General features: G+C 46.8%; 1 protein-coding gene across 1 annotated transcript in view; it reads left to right on the forward strand.

Moving 5' to 3' along the window:
* The first annotated feature begins 711 nt into the window (after positions 1-711).
* The window catches only part of HABP4 (hyaluronan binding protein 4), a 40,906-nt gene continuing 27,320 nt past the window's right edge, over positions 712-14,297 (forward strand). The window contains exons 1-2 of the mRNA XM_010358145.2: positions 712-1,220; positions 6,399-6,561. Of these exons, the coding sequence (XP_010356447.2) occupies positions 869-1,220; positions 6,399-6,561 (515 nt within the window). The 5' untranslated portion in view covers positions 712-868. The remainder of the gene's footprint in view (positions 1,221-6,398; positions 6,562-14,297) is intronic.

Here is a 14,297-nt window from a genome sequence, read left to right on the forward strand (position 1 = left end):
TTGCAACAGTCACGTTTGGCTTCCCAGCATCCATTTGTATTTCCCTCCAAACTATTAGTTCACAGTGCAGGGAGGGTGGCCTTTTCAAACCCAAATCCGCTCATGCTCAAAACTTGCTTCCCACGGCTCTTAGAGACCGCTTTGAGCTTGAACAGACTGTGCACATCCCACCTCAAGACTGCTGCACTTGCTGTTCCTCCTCCGACCCCTTGTCACCCCTCTCCCTCGGCTTAACTGTCACTTCCCAATTAGGTCAGGTCCCTTTGCTGCAGCCCGTGGAGAGCTCTGCGCCTGTCCTTCAGGGCACTTTTTCTCCATCTACAGACTCAGATCTGTGACAACACGGAGCTAGTAGTTCCTACAACATCATGCCTGGCACACGGTAAGTGCGCAATATGCAGCTGTTGCACGGCTAAATGTATACATAAGCTTCAAAGCAGAGTGGCCGATAGCAAATACAGACGCAGTCACGGGAGAAAGCACACACCGCCGAGACACCACCGCCACTCCGCGCCGCCCGGACCAGCCGGTAGCTCCGCCCCTGGGCCCCGCCCTCCCTGCTGAGCGGAGGGGGCGGGGCTCAGAGGTCGCGTGACGTGACAGCAGCTGGTCGGTGATTGGGTCTCCAGGCGCGCCGTCTCGGAAAGGGGGCGTACCCGCGCGCGCTGATTGGCTGTCTGGCGCGGTGGGGCGGACGGCGGCGGCGCCGCGGGGGCGGGCGGCCGGAGGGGCCGGACCGGGTAGGGCCCGGAGGGCGGCGGCGGCGGCGGCGGCGGCGGCGGAGCGGGCGGCATGGGTCCTCGCCGCCGGCTTGGCTGAGACGCGCTCGCGTGGGCTGCCCTCCCGGGCCCGCAGTGGTCGCGGCGGCATGAAGGGCGCCCTGGGGAGTCCCGTGGCCGCCGCCGGCGCCGCGATGCAGGAGAGTTTCGGCTGCGTGGTGGCCAACCGCTTCCATCAGCTGCTGGACGACGAGTCGGACCCGTTCGACATCCTGCGCGAGGCCGAGCGCCGGCGCCAGCAGCAGCTGCAGCGCAAGAGGCGCGACGAGGCGGCGGCGGCGGCGGCCGGGGCCGGTCCCCGCGGCGGCAGGAGCCCGGCCGGGGCCTCGGGCCACAGAGCCGGCGCGGGCGGCCGGAGGGAGTCGCAGAAGGAGCGCAAGAGCCTCCCGGCGCCCGTCGCTCAGCGGCCCGACAGCCCCGGGGGCGGCCTGCAGGCGCCGGGTACGCGGGGACAGCGGGGTAGCGGGCCACGGCTGGCCCTGCTGTAAGACGGGTCCCGGGGGCCGGCTCCAGGAGGGGGACCCGGGAGAGTTGAGGGTCCTGGTGGCCGCCGAAGGTAGGAGGAGAGGGGCAGGGGTCACACCCCTTCCAACCCTCGCCAGCCCGTGCGGGGCTCCGGGGGAAACGCTGGCTTGGGGCGGGGTGGGGCCCCCAACCCCGGCTCTGAGCCTCTACGGCAAGTTGGACGAAGTTGAGGGAGGTTGCGGGCGTGGCGTGTGGGGCGAACGCGGAGGTCGCTACTCCGGGACCCCCACATCCAGACCTGGCGGGGACCTTCTCCGTCCTCCAGCCCCACCTCTGCAGGATTGAGGTCGGAGCCACCCGAGAGCGCGGTGGGGAGGAGGAGGGCGCCCGGTCCCGGGGCTGGGGGCCTCTGTGATGCGGGAGGCCTGGGCGACCGCGGGGCGGCCTGTGACGTCGGGGCCCGGGCGCGGGTCCTCGGCGCTGGCCGGCCTGGCGCCTTCGCCCCTTCCCCGTCCGGTAGCTTCCAGCAGGCAGCGGGCATCGTATTTCAGTACTTCTTGTGGTGTTGATGGGATGTGCAGCTTATAAATAGCTCAAGGCTGCTTTAAGCAAAGCGTTTTTAACCTTTCCAGCAAGAATATTCGGAGTTCCCCACTCCCTGTTTAGCGAGAAAAACCAGTGCATAGCGTGGTGTCCTACTGCCTGCGGACGGGGAGGGTGCTTCATTCTCTCACCTGAACTGCGTCAGTGGCAGAGCCAGCAACACTCCACCTGTGTTTCCTCTGTTTTCTTGAAATGAGGCAGCGGTCCCAAGGTTTGCAGAGTGTTAGGAGTGAGACGTGTGGATTGACCATTCCTGCCAACGTTTGGCAGAGTGCAGCGTGGCTTGCTGGTTTGTTCCTTGCTTGATAAAGATTGTGCATCGCAGCCCAGAGGAAACGTCTCAGGTTCAAGTATTGGGGCTTTGATGCGCAGCTGGGTAGTGTTTACCTTTATTTGTGAAAAGTTAAATCCAGAGTCATTGTGAGAATCAATTCACTACAATAAAGATGTTGAAAATGATTTTAAAAAAATGTTATTGACTATCTCACGACCCTTTGATAGGCCAGTAAATTTCTGAGCCTGTCTAAACAGACTGGAGATACATTGTGCATTTTATATCCTGTTTTTTATATTTTTCTCTTAAACTTATTTACATGAATATAATAAAAGAATTGAGGAACGCTAAGCTTTTCTTCACCCTTTATTTTTTCACAAATGAAAATGCTGGGCGCGGTGGCTCACGCCTGTAATCCCAGCACTTTGGGAGGCCAAGATGGGCGGATCACGAGGTCAGGATCGAGACTGTCCTGGCTAACATGGTGAAACCCTGTTTCTACTAAAAATACAAAAAATTAGCCGGGCGAGGTGGCGGCGCCTGTAGTCCCAGCTGCTCGGGAGGCTGAGGCAGGAGAATGGCGTGAACCCGGGAGGCGGAGCTTGCAGTGAGCTGAGATCCGGCCACTGCACTCCAGCCTGGGCGACAGAGCGAGACTCCGTCTCAAAAAAAAAAAAAAAAATGAAAATACGTATTCTGTTCTTCAGAAAAACGTGAGACGAGTTAGTGCTGTTAATACATTGATTTTTAGCCTTTTAAAAATTGTCATGCATTTTTGTGTTAAAATTTTAAGCAATTCCAAAATGTATGAGGTTAAGTGAAAATCCTCTTATTTTTCCTACTGTTAACACTTTGCATTTATATACATAAATGCACAGAGCTATTTCTTTTCTTTCTAAACTTAAGTGATATAAACTGGGTTGCAACCTGTTTCCTGCGCTTAATATTGTCATGTAGTACACTCATAACTTTTTTTTCTGTCAGTTGTTCAGTCTAAGTGATCTGGCTTTTGAAATCAACTAAAGGTATTTAGTTGATTTTGTAGTTAGAATAGAAATTTTATCATTCAAGTTCTTTTTCAAGTATGTGTTATTTCAGGAGCAAACAGCTCATTAATTTCCATTTATGTAGTTACTGTACTAAATTTATCTATAATGGGTGTCAAAGAGCTATTCGCTCAAGGTTTTATAGCCCTAGTTGATATGAAGCACTGTAGTTTTCTAACATTCAAAATTTTTAATTTAGTTAGAATGTTGTAAGTGAATGCTTAGCATAGACAAAAATAAAACATGTTTGACATATCATAGAAATGTTAATCCTGAAACAATGTGGAAGTCACAAGCTTTTCCTATGGAAAAGGGTTGTGTTTTGTTTGTTTGTTTGTTTGTTTGTTTTGTTTTTTTGAGACAGAGTCTTGTTCTGTCACCCAGGCTGGAGTGCAGTGGCATGATCTTGGCTCACTGCAACCATCTCCTGGGTTCAAGCGATTCTCCTGCCTCAGCCTCCTGAGCAGCTGGGACTGCAGGCGTGGGCCACCATGCCCAGCTAATTTTTGTATATTTTTTACTAGAGGCAGGGGTTCACCATGTATCTCTTGACCTCATGATCTGCCTGCCTTGGCCTCCCAAAGTGCTGGGATTACAGATGTGAGCCACTGTGCCTGGCCTAATTTTTTGTATTTTTAGTAGAGATGGGGTTTCACCATGTTGTCCAGGCTGGTCTTAAACTCCTGACTTCAGGTGATCCGCCTGTCTCAGCCTCCCAAAGTGCAGGTGTGAGCCACGATGCCTGACCAAAAATGTAGATTTTTAATGTCTAACTATCTGTCTAGCAATATATATAAACCCTGGGTGAGCCTTGCTCAATAAGTTCATTCTTAAAGTCATGGGAGGCTGTTTCAGTTTTGGGTTTTCTAGCCTTTCAGAATTATGTTCTTTGAAACAGCTCAACTTTATTTTGTGGGAAATCTCACTGTCAATTTTATTGTATTCTGTTTCTTTACCTGGGCTTGGTTTAGATGGTGATGAATGCATGTGCCAGCCTTTTCTTGGCGAGGTTAGTGAAATGCAGTGCTTGCATTCTCCACTTGGAGCTGCTGATCCAGCACCGAAAAGCCCGATTCGTGGCAGTGTTGATCTTTTAGTACTAAATTGTGGGGAAAAAATTGGATGCTGATTATCTTTGTTTTGGGAGGGTTGGGAGGGAGAATGAGATGTTTGCCCAAAACTGATAATTATTCTAATTATCTTTGTTTTGGGGGGTTTGGGAGGGAAAAAGGAAATGTCTGCTTGATATTGATAATTATTCTAATAAGTAGCCCATTGTATTTAACAGTTTTCAGTTTATACTGTTCGAAAAGACTTTAATATGGTGTACAGTAAATGTCCTATTTTAAGTTTGATGAATTCCAAATTTAATTGACACAATTAAAAAGTAACTTGGAGAAAGGAGAAAGGTGGGATAAGCACCTATAAGTAGTTCTGTAGTTGAGTGGAGATAGTAAAAGATGTTTTTAAAACTATAGGTTGGAAATAGGAAATCTGAAACTGTGTTAACTCTTTTTACACTGACGTAAAAGTATGGAAAAGTTTTGGTACTGTTCACAAATTTTCTGATGACTGTTTTGTCATGATCTATTATAATTTTCAACTTGTTAGATAATTAACTTTCATAGTGGCTTTTTCTACTTTACGTTTTGAACGCCTTTTCCACTTCTGAACTCTTTTTTATTTTTATTTTTTTGAGATGGAGTCTTGCTGTGTCCCCCAGGCTGGAGTGCAGTGGCATGATCTGGGCTCACTGCAAGCTCCACCTCCCGAGTTCAGCCATTCTCCTGTCTCAGCCTCCTGAGTGGCTGGGACTACAGGCACCTGCCGCCACACCCAGCTAATTTTTTGTATTTTTAGTAGAGACGGGGTTTCACCACATTAGCCAGGATGGTCTCAATCTCCTGATCTGTAATCCCAACACTTTGGGAGGCTGAGGCGGGGAGATCACAAGCGCAGTGGCTCTTGCCTGTAATCCTGGCACTTTGGGAAGCCGAAGAGGACGGATCATCTGAGATCGGGAGTTAGAGACCAGCCTGACTAACATGGAGAAACCTCGTTTCTACTAAAAATACATTAGCTGGATGTGGTGGCGCATGCCTGTGATCCCAGCTAATCTCTACCCGGGAGGTTGCGGTGGGCCGAGATTGGGCCATTGCACTCCAACCTGGGCAACAAGAATGAAACTCAGTCTCAAAAAAAAAAAAAAAACCCACGAATAAAACCAGAGTCTCTGGTCCCAGCCCAGTGTCCAAGTGCTGGACTCTGAGTGGACAGAAAGAGATGCCCTCAGGTACTGACTGACTCTTGGGCAAGTTGCCAACTAGCAGTGTTTGGTTCATATTCAGTAAGTTATCATTGCAAGTCTATATATCTCATAGAACAGCAGGAAAATCTGTTTTCAAAGTAAAAATATAAGCACTATAAACTTTAAAAGCAAAAACCTTGGCCAGTTGTGGTGGCTCACGCCTGTAATCCCAGAGCTTCAGGAGGCTGAGGTGGGTGAACTGCTTGAAGCTGGGAGTTCGAGACCAGCCTGGCCAACATGGTGAAACCCTGTCCCTACTAAAAATGCAAAAATTAGCTGGGCATGGTGGTGCATGCCTATAATCCCAGCATCTTGGGAGGCTGAGGCACGAGAATTGCTTGAGCTCAGGAGGCGGAGGTTGCAGTGAGCCTAGATTGCACACTGCACTGCACTCCGGGCTGGGTGACAGAATGAGACTTATTTTAAGTATGTAAATAAATAAATAAATAAAATAGAAAATAAAAACAAAAACCTTAGTAGCCAGTGATAAGCCATAGTTGCCACGTAATGTGCAGTTGGCATTCTGAAAGCATAGTCTGAAATACAGGGTATTCTTTCGTTTTCTAGATGGGGCTTACACACTGTGTTTTTGTAAGACTGCTTTTGTCAACTGTAGCTTATTTAGTAAAATATACCCATGGCAGTCACAGTTATTGGGAGGCGCCTGCAATTACAGGCGAGCTTAGTTTGTCATATACTTTCTAGGATATAGGGAAAGCTTTAATAGTAATATTCTATTAAAAAGTCGTAGACTGTGGGCAGTTGTAGCATCAGCAACTTTTTTCTTTGGAGTTTTCTAAACTTCCTGAATTTTCCTATGACGTTGATTTCTAGAAAAATGAAATTTACAAGTACCTGTAAAGTTTAACACTGTGCTGTTGCAGATGTTGTGTTCCAGCTCTGCTTTGATTTTCTGTTGGTAGGTCAGAAGCGGACTCCTAGAAGAGGCGAGCAGCAAGGATGGAATGACAGCCGTGGGCCCGAGGGGATGCTCGAAAGAGCTGAGCGGAGACCCTACAGAGAGTACCGACCCTACGAGACCGAGAGGCAGGCCGACTTCACAGCTGAGAAGTTTCCAGATGAAAAGTACGTGCTGCAGTCCTCTGCAGGGCGGGTGGGGAACCAGAAAGGTTTTTAGAAAATGCTACTTTCTTTTTTTTTTTCTGAGACAGAGTTTTGCCCTTGTCACCTAGGCTGAAATGCAATGGCTCAATCTCGGCTCACTGCAACGTCCGCTCCCAGGTTCAAGCGATTCTCCTGCCTCAGCCTCCTGAGTAGCTGGGATTACAGACGCCCACCACCACACCTGGCGAATTTTGTATTTTTAGTGGAGACGGGGTTTCTCCGTATTGGTCAGGCTGGTCTTGAACTCCTAACCTCAGGTGATCCGCCCGCCTTGGCCTTCCAAAGTGCTGGGATTACAGGAGTGGGCCACTGTGCCTGGTCCAGAAAATGCTACTTTCTACTGGCTACTGCTTTTTGTGGTATCAGTCCTGGGCATGTTTTACTAATTTATGTGCAATTCATATTACCTTAGATGAGGAGAAGGATCTTCCTTTTTCCTTTACGCCTTGGTTCAGGAAATGATTATACAATTAAAAATGAATTGCTTATTGGTAACTGAAGAGCACTCTTAAAAAGAAATTACACAGGAGTGTGTTGAACTGGTAAAGTTTTGTTTTGAAGCTGTAGATCAGAGATCTAATTTTGGACTAGGGATAGAATCATGGTTTTTGATTTCGCATTACCGATTTCGACTGCTCAATGGATTGAAGTCAGTTCCTGGCTCCAGGTCAGGTCAGTAGGCTGCCGTGGTGAAATTTGAAGAAGACTCTGTTGGGATGTGTAATACCAATTTCTGGCGGGCACGGCTGCTCTCGGAAGTCCTCTAACATGGACGGAAGTCGTGGGCTGGTGGAGTGTTCCGTGGCTGCTGAGTGATGCGGCAGTGTGGTGGCCGCCGCACTCCACCTGAACACAGGGAGGGATTGTGTCTTATGCTTGGCACTAGCAGCGTGGGTACTTGCTGCTTAAAGCCTTTGTTTTAATCATTTAACCTGTTTATGTTAAACAGAAACAACTAGTGAATCACATTTCAAGGAAAATTAAACAGGCTAAGGAAGGGCTAGAATAGTGAGCAGTGAAATGGCAAGGGAGTCATTTGCTAGAATAGTGAGCAGTGAAATGGCAAGGGAGCCATTTGCTAGAATAGTGAGCAGTGAAATGGCAAGGGAGCCATTTGCTAGAATAGTGAGCAGTGAAATGGCAAGGGAGCCATTTGCTAGACTAGTGAGCAGTGAAATGGCAAGGGAGCCATTTGCTAGAATAGTGAGCAGTGAAATGGCAAGGGAGCCATTTGCTAGAATAGTGAGCAGTGAAATGGCAAGGGAGCCATTTGCTAGAATAGTGAGCAGTGAAATGGCAAGGGAGCCATTTGCTAGAATAGTGAGCAGTGAAATGGCAAGGGAGCCATTTGCTAGAATAGTGAGCAGTGAAATGGCAAGGGAGCCATTTGCTAGAATAGTGAGCAGTGAAATGGCAAGGGAGCCATTTGCTAGAATAGTGAGCAGTGAAATGGCAAGGGAGCCATTTGCTAGAATAGTGAGCAGTGAAATGGCAAGGGAGCCATTTGCTAGAATAGTGAGCAGTGAAATGGCAAGGGAGCCATTTGCTAGAATAGTGAGCAGTGAAATGGCAAGGGAGCCATTTGCTAGAATAGTGAGCAGTGAAATGGCAAGGGAGCCATTTGCTAGAATAGTGAGCAGTGAAATGGCAAGGGAGCCATTTGCTAGAATAGTGAGCAGTGAAATGGCAAGGGAGCCATTTTTCCAAACTCTTTCTGCTTCTTGACTGCTAATTCCATTCCATTTTGGATTCTGGCTACAAGTTTTAACCAAAAAGTGTGGCTTTGTAAAACTAGACTATAGGGCCTATTACAAACAAAACAAGCAATAGTCCAGCAGAGAGTAACTTAGCCTGGGTGGGCTGAGCAGGTGATGACTCACGCAGAACTGTTCATCTAGAAGTTACACATTCAAGACATTGAAATGGTCTATCTGCAACCATGTTGGAGGGAGAAATTTACAGAAAGGCTTAATTTTGCCCCTTTTTTGGTGATTATTCCAGATCTGCTGTGTAGTAAGCACAGTCTACTTGCTTCTGCAAAGCTTCCTGGAGCACAGCTGCTGATTTTTGGAAGCATTTGGGTATTTATTTTCCCCTCACTTTAGGGATTCTGTGGAAACAAAGAAATTATAGTTGACTGCACAAACCCATGTTTCCCCCCTTTTTTCGTAGCAAGACTATGTAGTCTTTAAAAAGGATAAGATAGATCTTTATATGTGACATGAAAAGATAACTATTAAGTGAAATAATACATATATGGAAGAGTAAGGTGGGATATGGAATTATGGAGGGTTTTTTTTATTTAAATAAGTTCAGAATTACAGAAGAGTTTTAAGAATTATACACAAAGAATTTCCATCTGCCCTTCAAGACTCCCCACACACTAACTTTTTACCACATTTGCTTTATCATCCATGCCCCACCGTACCACACAGCCTTTTCTTGTTATTTGAGAATACGGTGTAGGAATGTCCCCTTACTCCTAAATACTTTAAATGCATTTCCTAACAACATGATACAATTTTCAAACTCATTAAAATGAATACAATACTGTTATCTAATTGCCTAAATTACTAGTCTACAGACTTTACTCAGATTTCACCAATTGTCCCAGTGATGTCTTTTAACAAAAGAGAAAACATTTCTGGTTCAGGATCCACTCCAGGCAAATGCATTGTGTTTAGTCACCTTTAATTAGGAACAGCTCCTTAGCCTTCCTTTGTCTTTATGAATTTGGCATTTTGAAGAGTGTGGGCCAGTTATTCTATGACATGCCTCAGATTTTGAGTTCTTCTGATGTTTCCTCATGGAAGGAGGTTGCGCACTTTTGGCAGGAATGCTACAGAAGTAATGTGTTCTCAGTGCGTCACAGTACAGATACGTAGGGAATTTTCACTTTCGAGGAAATTTGAATCTTGATATCAGAAAACATTTTCTTAGTTTCTTAAATAATACTCTTAATAAATAAAACATAGAAAGTTTTATGTCTGACAAACTCACAAGCAAAAGAAGGAAAATAACATTTGAGCCAAGCATCTTGCTTTATACACCTGTGATTCACTGTCTTACAACAATCCTAGCAAGTAGACACGATGCTTATTTCACACGTGGGAAGCCTGGAGCCCATGGAGTTATGAATGAGGAGTCCGGTTTGGATACCAAGTTTCATTTTGAAAACATAAAAAGTGGCCAGGCGCGGTGGCTCACGCCTGTAATCCCAGCACTTTGGGAGGCCGAGACGAGCGGTTCATGAGGTCAGGAGATCGAGACCATCCTGGCTAACACGGTGAAACCCCGTCTCTACTAAAAAATACAAAAAACTAGCTGGGCGAAGTGGCAGGCGCCTGTAGTCCCAGCTACTCAGGAGCCTGAGGCAGGAGAAAGGCGTAAACCTGGGAGGTGGAGCTTTCAGTGAGCTGAGATCTGGCCACTGTACTCCAGCCTGGGTGACAGAGCCAGACTCTGTCTCGATAAAAAAAAAAAAAGAGAGAAAACATAAAAAGTTCTGGAGAAGAGTGGCGAAGATAGTTGCACAACAATGTGAAGGTACTTAATGCCACAGAACTGAACACTTAAAAATGATTAAAATGGTCAATGTTATGGTATGTATATTTTACCACAATTTGTTTAAAGCTTGTTAATAATGGGGGAAGGGTCAACATCTGAGGGATTTTTTTTTTCAGAACAGGAATTGATTTTAAATGACCAATAAACTACAGAAAGGAAGAGCCAAAATTCATCTAGACAGAGGCAGACTAATCTCCTAATAGTCTGTGTTCTAAGAGTTCAATTAAGTTCATTTGGAGCCTAAGGAAAAATTCCTACTGCATTAAAAACAGTAGTTTACTGCCAGAATATGTGCTCCACATGATATAGCAGATGTCGGGGGCGGAGACATGCCCGTTAATCCCAGCACCGTTTATGACGTTGCTTCCTTGGGAAGAAAACACGTGCTCTGCCTCAGTAGAACAGAAGTCCATGTCAGCTGGCTGTGACAAGACTACTGCACACATTGCTGAAACTGTGGGTCTGTTTCCTCATTGAAAAATGGAGAGGGCTGAATTTAGATAATCTTTCGAGATTGTGAAGATTATATAATTCCAATAAACGTGTAGGTATCAAAGAAACTCAAGGTGACACCCTTTTTCACTCTCAGATAAGCAGATATCAAATTGTAATTTAGCATATTCAAGCTTGGGGAAAGTGCTATAAGAGATGCTGTCGGTGATGCGGTGGCTCACGCCTGTAATCCCAGCACTTTGAGTAGGCTGAGGCAGGGAGATCACCTGAGGTCAGGAGTTCAAGACCAGCCTGGCCAACATAGTGAAACCCTGCCCCTCTTAAAAATTCAAAAATTAGTGGGGTGCGCCTGTAATCCCAGCTACTCGGGAGACTGAGGCAGGAGAATCGCTTGAACCCGGGAGGCAGAGGTTGCAGTGAGCTGAGATCACACCACTGCACTCTAGCCTGTGTGACATAGCGAGATTCTGTCTCAAAAAAAAAGAATTTATAGGTTGGGCACAGTGGCTCACACCTGGAATCCCAGCACTTTGGGAGACAGAGGCAGGCAGATCACCTGTGCTCAGGAATTCGATTCCAGCCTGGCCAACATGGTGAAACCATGTCTCTACTAAAAATGCAAAATTAACTGGGTGTGGTGGCACACGCCTATAATCCCAGCTAGTCTGGAGGCTGAGGCAGGAGAATTGCTTAAACCCAGGAAGTGGAGGTTGCAGTGAGCCAAGACTGCGCTACGTCACTCCAACCTGTGTAACAGGCGAGACTCTGTCTCTAAAAAAAAAAAAAAAAAAAAAATTTGCCAGGCATGGTGGCACACGACTGTGATCTCAACCACTGAGGAGGCCGAGGCTGCAGTGAGCCAAGATTGCACCACTTCACTCCAGCCTGGGAGACAGAACGAGACTCTGTCTCAAAAAAAAAAAAATTTACTGTTGGCTGGGCACAGTGGCTCATACCCATAATTCTAGCACTTTGGGAGGCCTAAGCAGGCGGATCTCTTGAACCCAGTAATTTTAGACCAGCCTGGGTGACATGGTGAAACCCGCATCTCTACAAAACGTACAAAAATTAGCCGAGTGTGGTGGCGCACGCCTGTAGTCTCAGCTGCTTGGGGACTGACATGGGAGGATTGTTTGAGCCCTGGAGGTCAAGGCTGCAGTGAGCAGTGATTGGGCCACTGTACTCCAGCTTGGACAACAGGGTGAGATACTGTCTTTAAAAAACAAAACAAAACAAAAATTGCTGTTACTTTTCTCTTGTTTGTTTTAGAACTGTACTTTAGATTTCTTTTTTTGAGGCAGGGTGTTGCTCTGTTTCCCAGGCTGGAGTGCAGTGGCAGGATCTCGGCTCACTGCACTCCTGGGCTCAAGTAATCCTCCCACCTCAGCCTCCTGAGTAGCTGAGATTACAGGCATGCTCCACCATGGCTGGCTAATTTTTATATTTTTTAGCAGAGATGGGGTTTTGCCGTGTTGCCCAAGTTGGTCTCGAACTCCTGGGCCCAAGTGATCCAACTGCGTTGGCCTCCCGAAGTGCTGGGATTACAGCCGTGAGCCACCACTCCCAGCCCGCTTTAGATTTTCTTTTCTTTCTTTTTTTTTTTTTTTTTAAGACAAGGTCTCGCTTTGTCGCCCGGGCTGGAGTGCAGTGGCGCCATCTCGGCTCACTGCAACCTCCGCCTCTCGGGTTCAAGTGATTCTCCTGCAGCCCCCCAACTAGCTGGGATTACAGGTGTCCGCCACCAAGCCTGGCTAATTTTTGTATTTTTTAGTAGAGTTGGGGTCTCACCATATTGGCCAGACTGGTCTCAAACTCCTGACCTCAAGTGATCTGCCCGTCTTTGGCCTCCCAAAGTGCTGGGATTGCAGGCGTGAGCCAACAGGTGTGAGCCACCGAGACCAGCCTGCTTTAAATATTTGCTATAGTTTAGAATCAAGAGTCAGGTTTTGCAAAGATTTCTATTTTTGGTTAGAGGAGGTGGGAGACAGAAAAGCCAACTTGGAGAATGTATTGAGGTTGGTGTTTCTTATAAGAGACTGGTATAACATTAATGATCGGTACTTCTGTATTTATTTTTTGAGTGAGGAAGATTGTGAGTTTTGTATTTTTTTACCCACTATTGTATAGCGGCTTCTTTTTTTTTTCCCCCCCGAGATGGAGTCTCACTCTGTCGCCCAGGCTGGAGTGCAGTGGCGCGATCTCGGCTCACTGCAAGCTCCACCTCCCAGGTTCACACCATTCTCCTGCCTCAGCCTCCCAAGGAGCTGAGACTACAGGCACCCGCCACCACGTGCGGCTAATTTTTTGTATTTTTAGTAGAGACGGGGTTTCACCGTGTTGGCCAGGATGGTCTCGATCTGCTGATCTCATGATCCGCCTGCCTCGGCCTTCCAAAGTGCTGGGATTATAGGCGTGAGCCACCGCACCTGGCCTCGCGGCTTCTTAATGTAACACTTTAGCCACAAAAGTAGATTGTAACATACCTCTAGTGCTGGTGTTTGAGCTACTAATGCCACTAGGTTTCTTGATGCCAGGACCTCTATTAAATAAGTAATTTCTTGTGATTTTAAATATTTTTAAAAGCCTTGCCAAATTAGAAAATATTTATCTTATTAAACTAGTGTTACAATGGTGAAAAAGAGCTTAGAGCTTAGTGAAGGAGAGACAAGTCCTCAGAAAGAGTGATGGTGACCAGCAACGGTGCAGGGAGGAGTGGGTGAGCAATCAGGTCCTGGCTCCAGGCTATGATGTGGCAGAGGAAGAAGAGGGAGGGGTGGCTTGGACTCTTGCTCATGTTGTGAGTTGGGGATCACAGGAGGAATAAGGGCTCCATGTTGGGCATGTATGTGCCTGACCTGGGGATGTCCAGGTGGAGATGTCTAGGAAGTAACTGGCTTCATGTCCTGCAATCAGATGAGAGACACAGGGCCAGTTAGCATTCGCATGGAGGCCAGGTGGATGTGGCATGAGCCAAGATCCTGCCACTGCGCTCCAGCCTGGGCAACAGAACACGGCCCTGCCTCAAAAAAAGAAATCTAAAGTAGGGTTCTCATGAAACAGACGAAAGAAAAGTGGAAGGCCAACAAGCATAAGGACAGATGGGTGTCCGTGTAGAGCACCGAGACAAATGGTTAGGCATGAGAGGCAGGCGGAGAACTTTTCTATTCTCTGAATCTTGAATTGGCTGCCTCTGAGAAGTAGAATTGCGTGGCTGAGGAAAAGTGGGAGTTTTGTACCATGTTTGGGTATTACCTATTCTAAAAATAATTTTCTAAGGGCAGGCAGAAAAAGAGAAGCCAGAAAAGTCAGGAAGATTAGTGGCCAGCAGTGTCATATGACACTGGGGTCAAATGACATGAAGACAAAAGTTGCTATTGGGCTTAACAAAGAGGTCTTCAGCTGCCCTTAGCCGTTTATCTGGAGTAATGAGGTGGAAGGCAGGTTAAGGTTTTCACAGTTCCAATACCGGCTGGTTGTGTGTTTAGGAGGGAGATTTGGGAAGGGGCATAATTTGAAGTTTAACCATTTTTCTTATACAAAACATTCCAAATTTAACTTAAAGATTTAGTATTATAACAGGAATGGACTTTAGAGTTTATTTGTCTAACATCCTTATTTTTTGAGTAAGGAAACTAGATCCAGAGAGAGAAAGGAATGCCCCACTCGGATTAGTACTA

The sequence above is a fragment of the Rhinopithecus roxellana genome, chromosome 16 (genome assembly GCF_007565055.1).
Source record: "Rhinopithecus roxellana isolate Shanxi Qingling chromosome 16, ASM756505v1, whole genome shotgun sequence".
In the NCBI taxonomy this organism is placed as follows: domain Eukaryota; kingdom Metazoa; phylum Chordata; class Mammalia; order Primates; family Cercopithecidae; genus Rhinopithecus; species Rhinopithecus roxellana.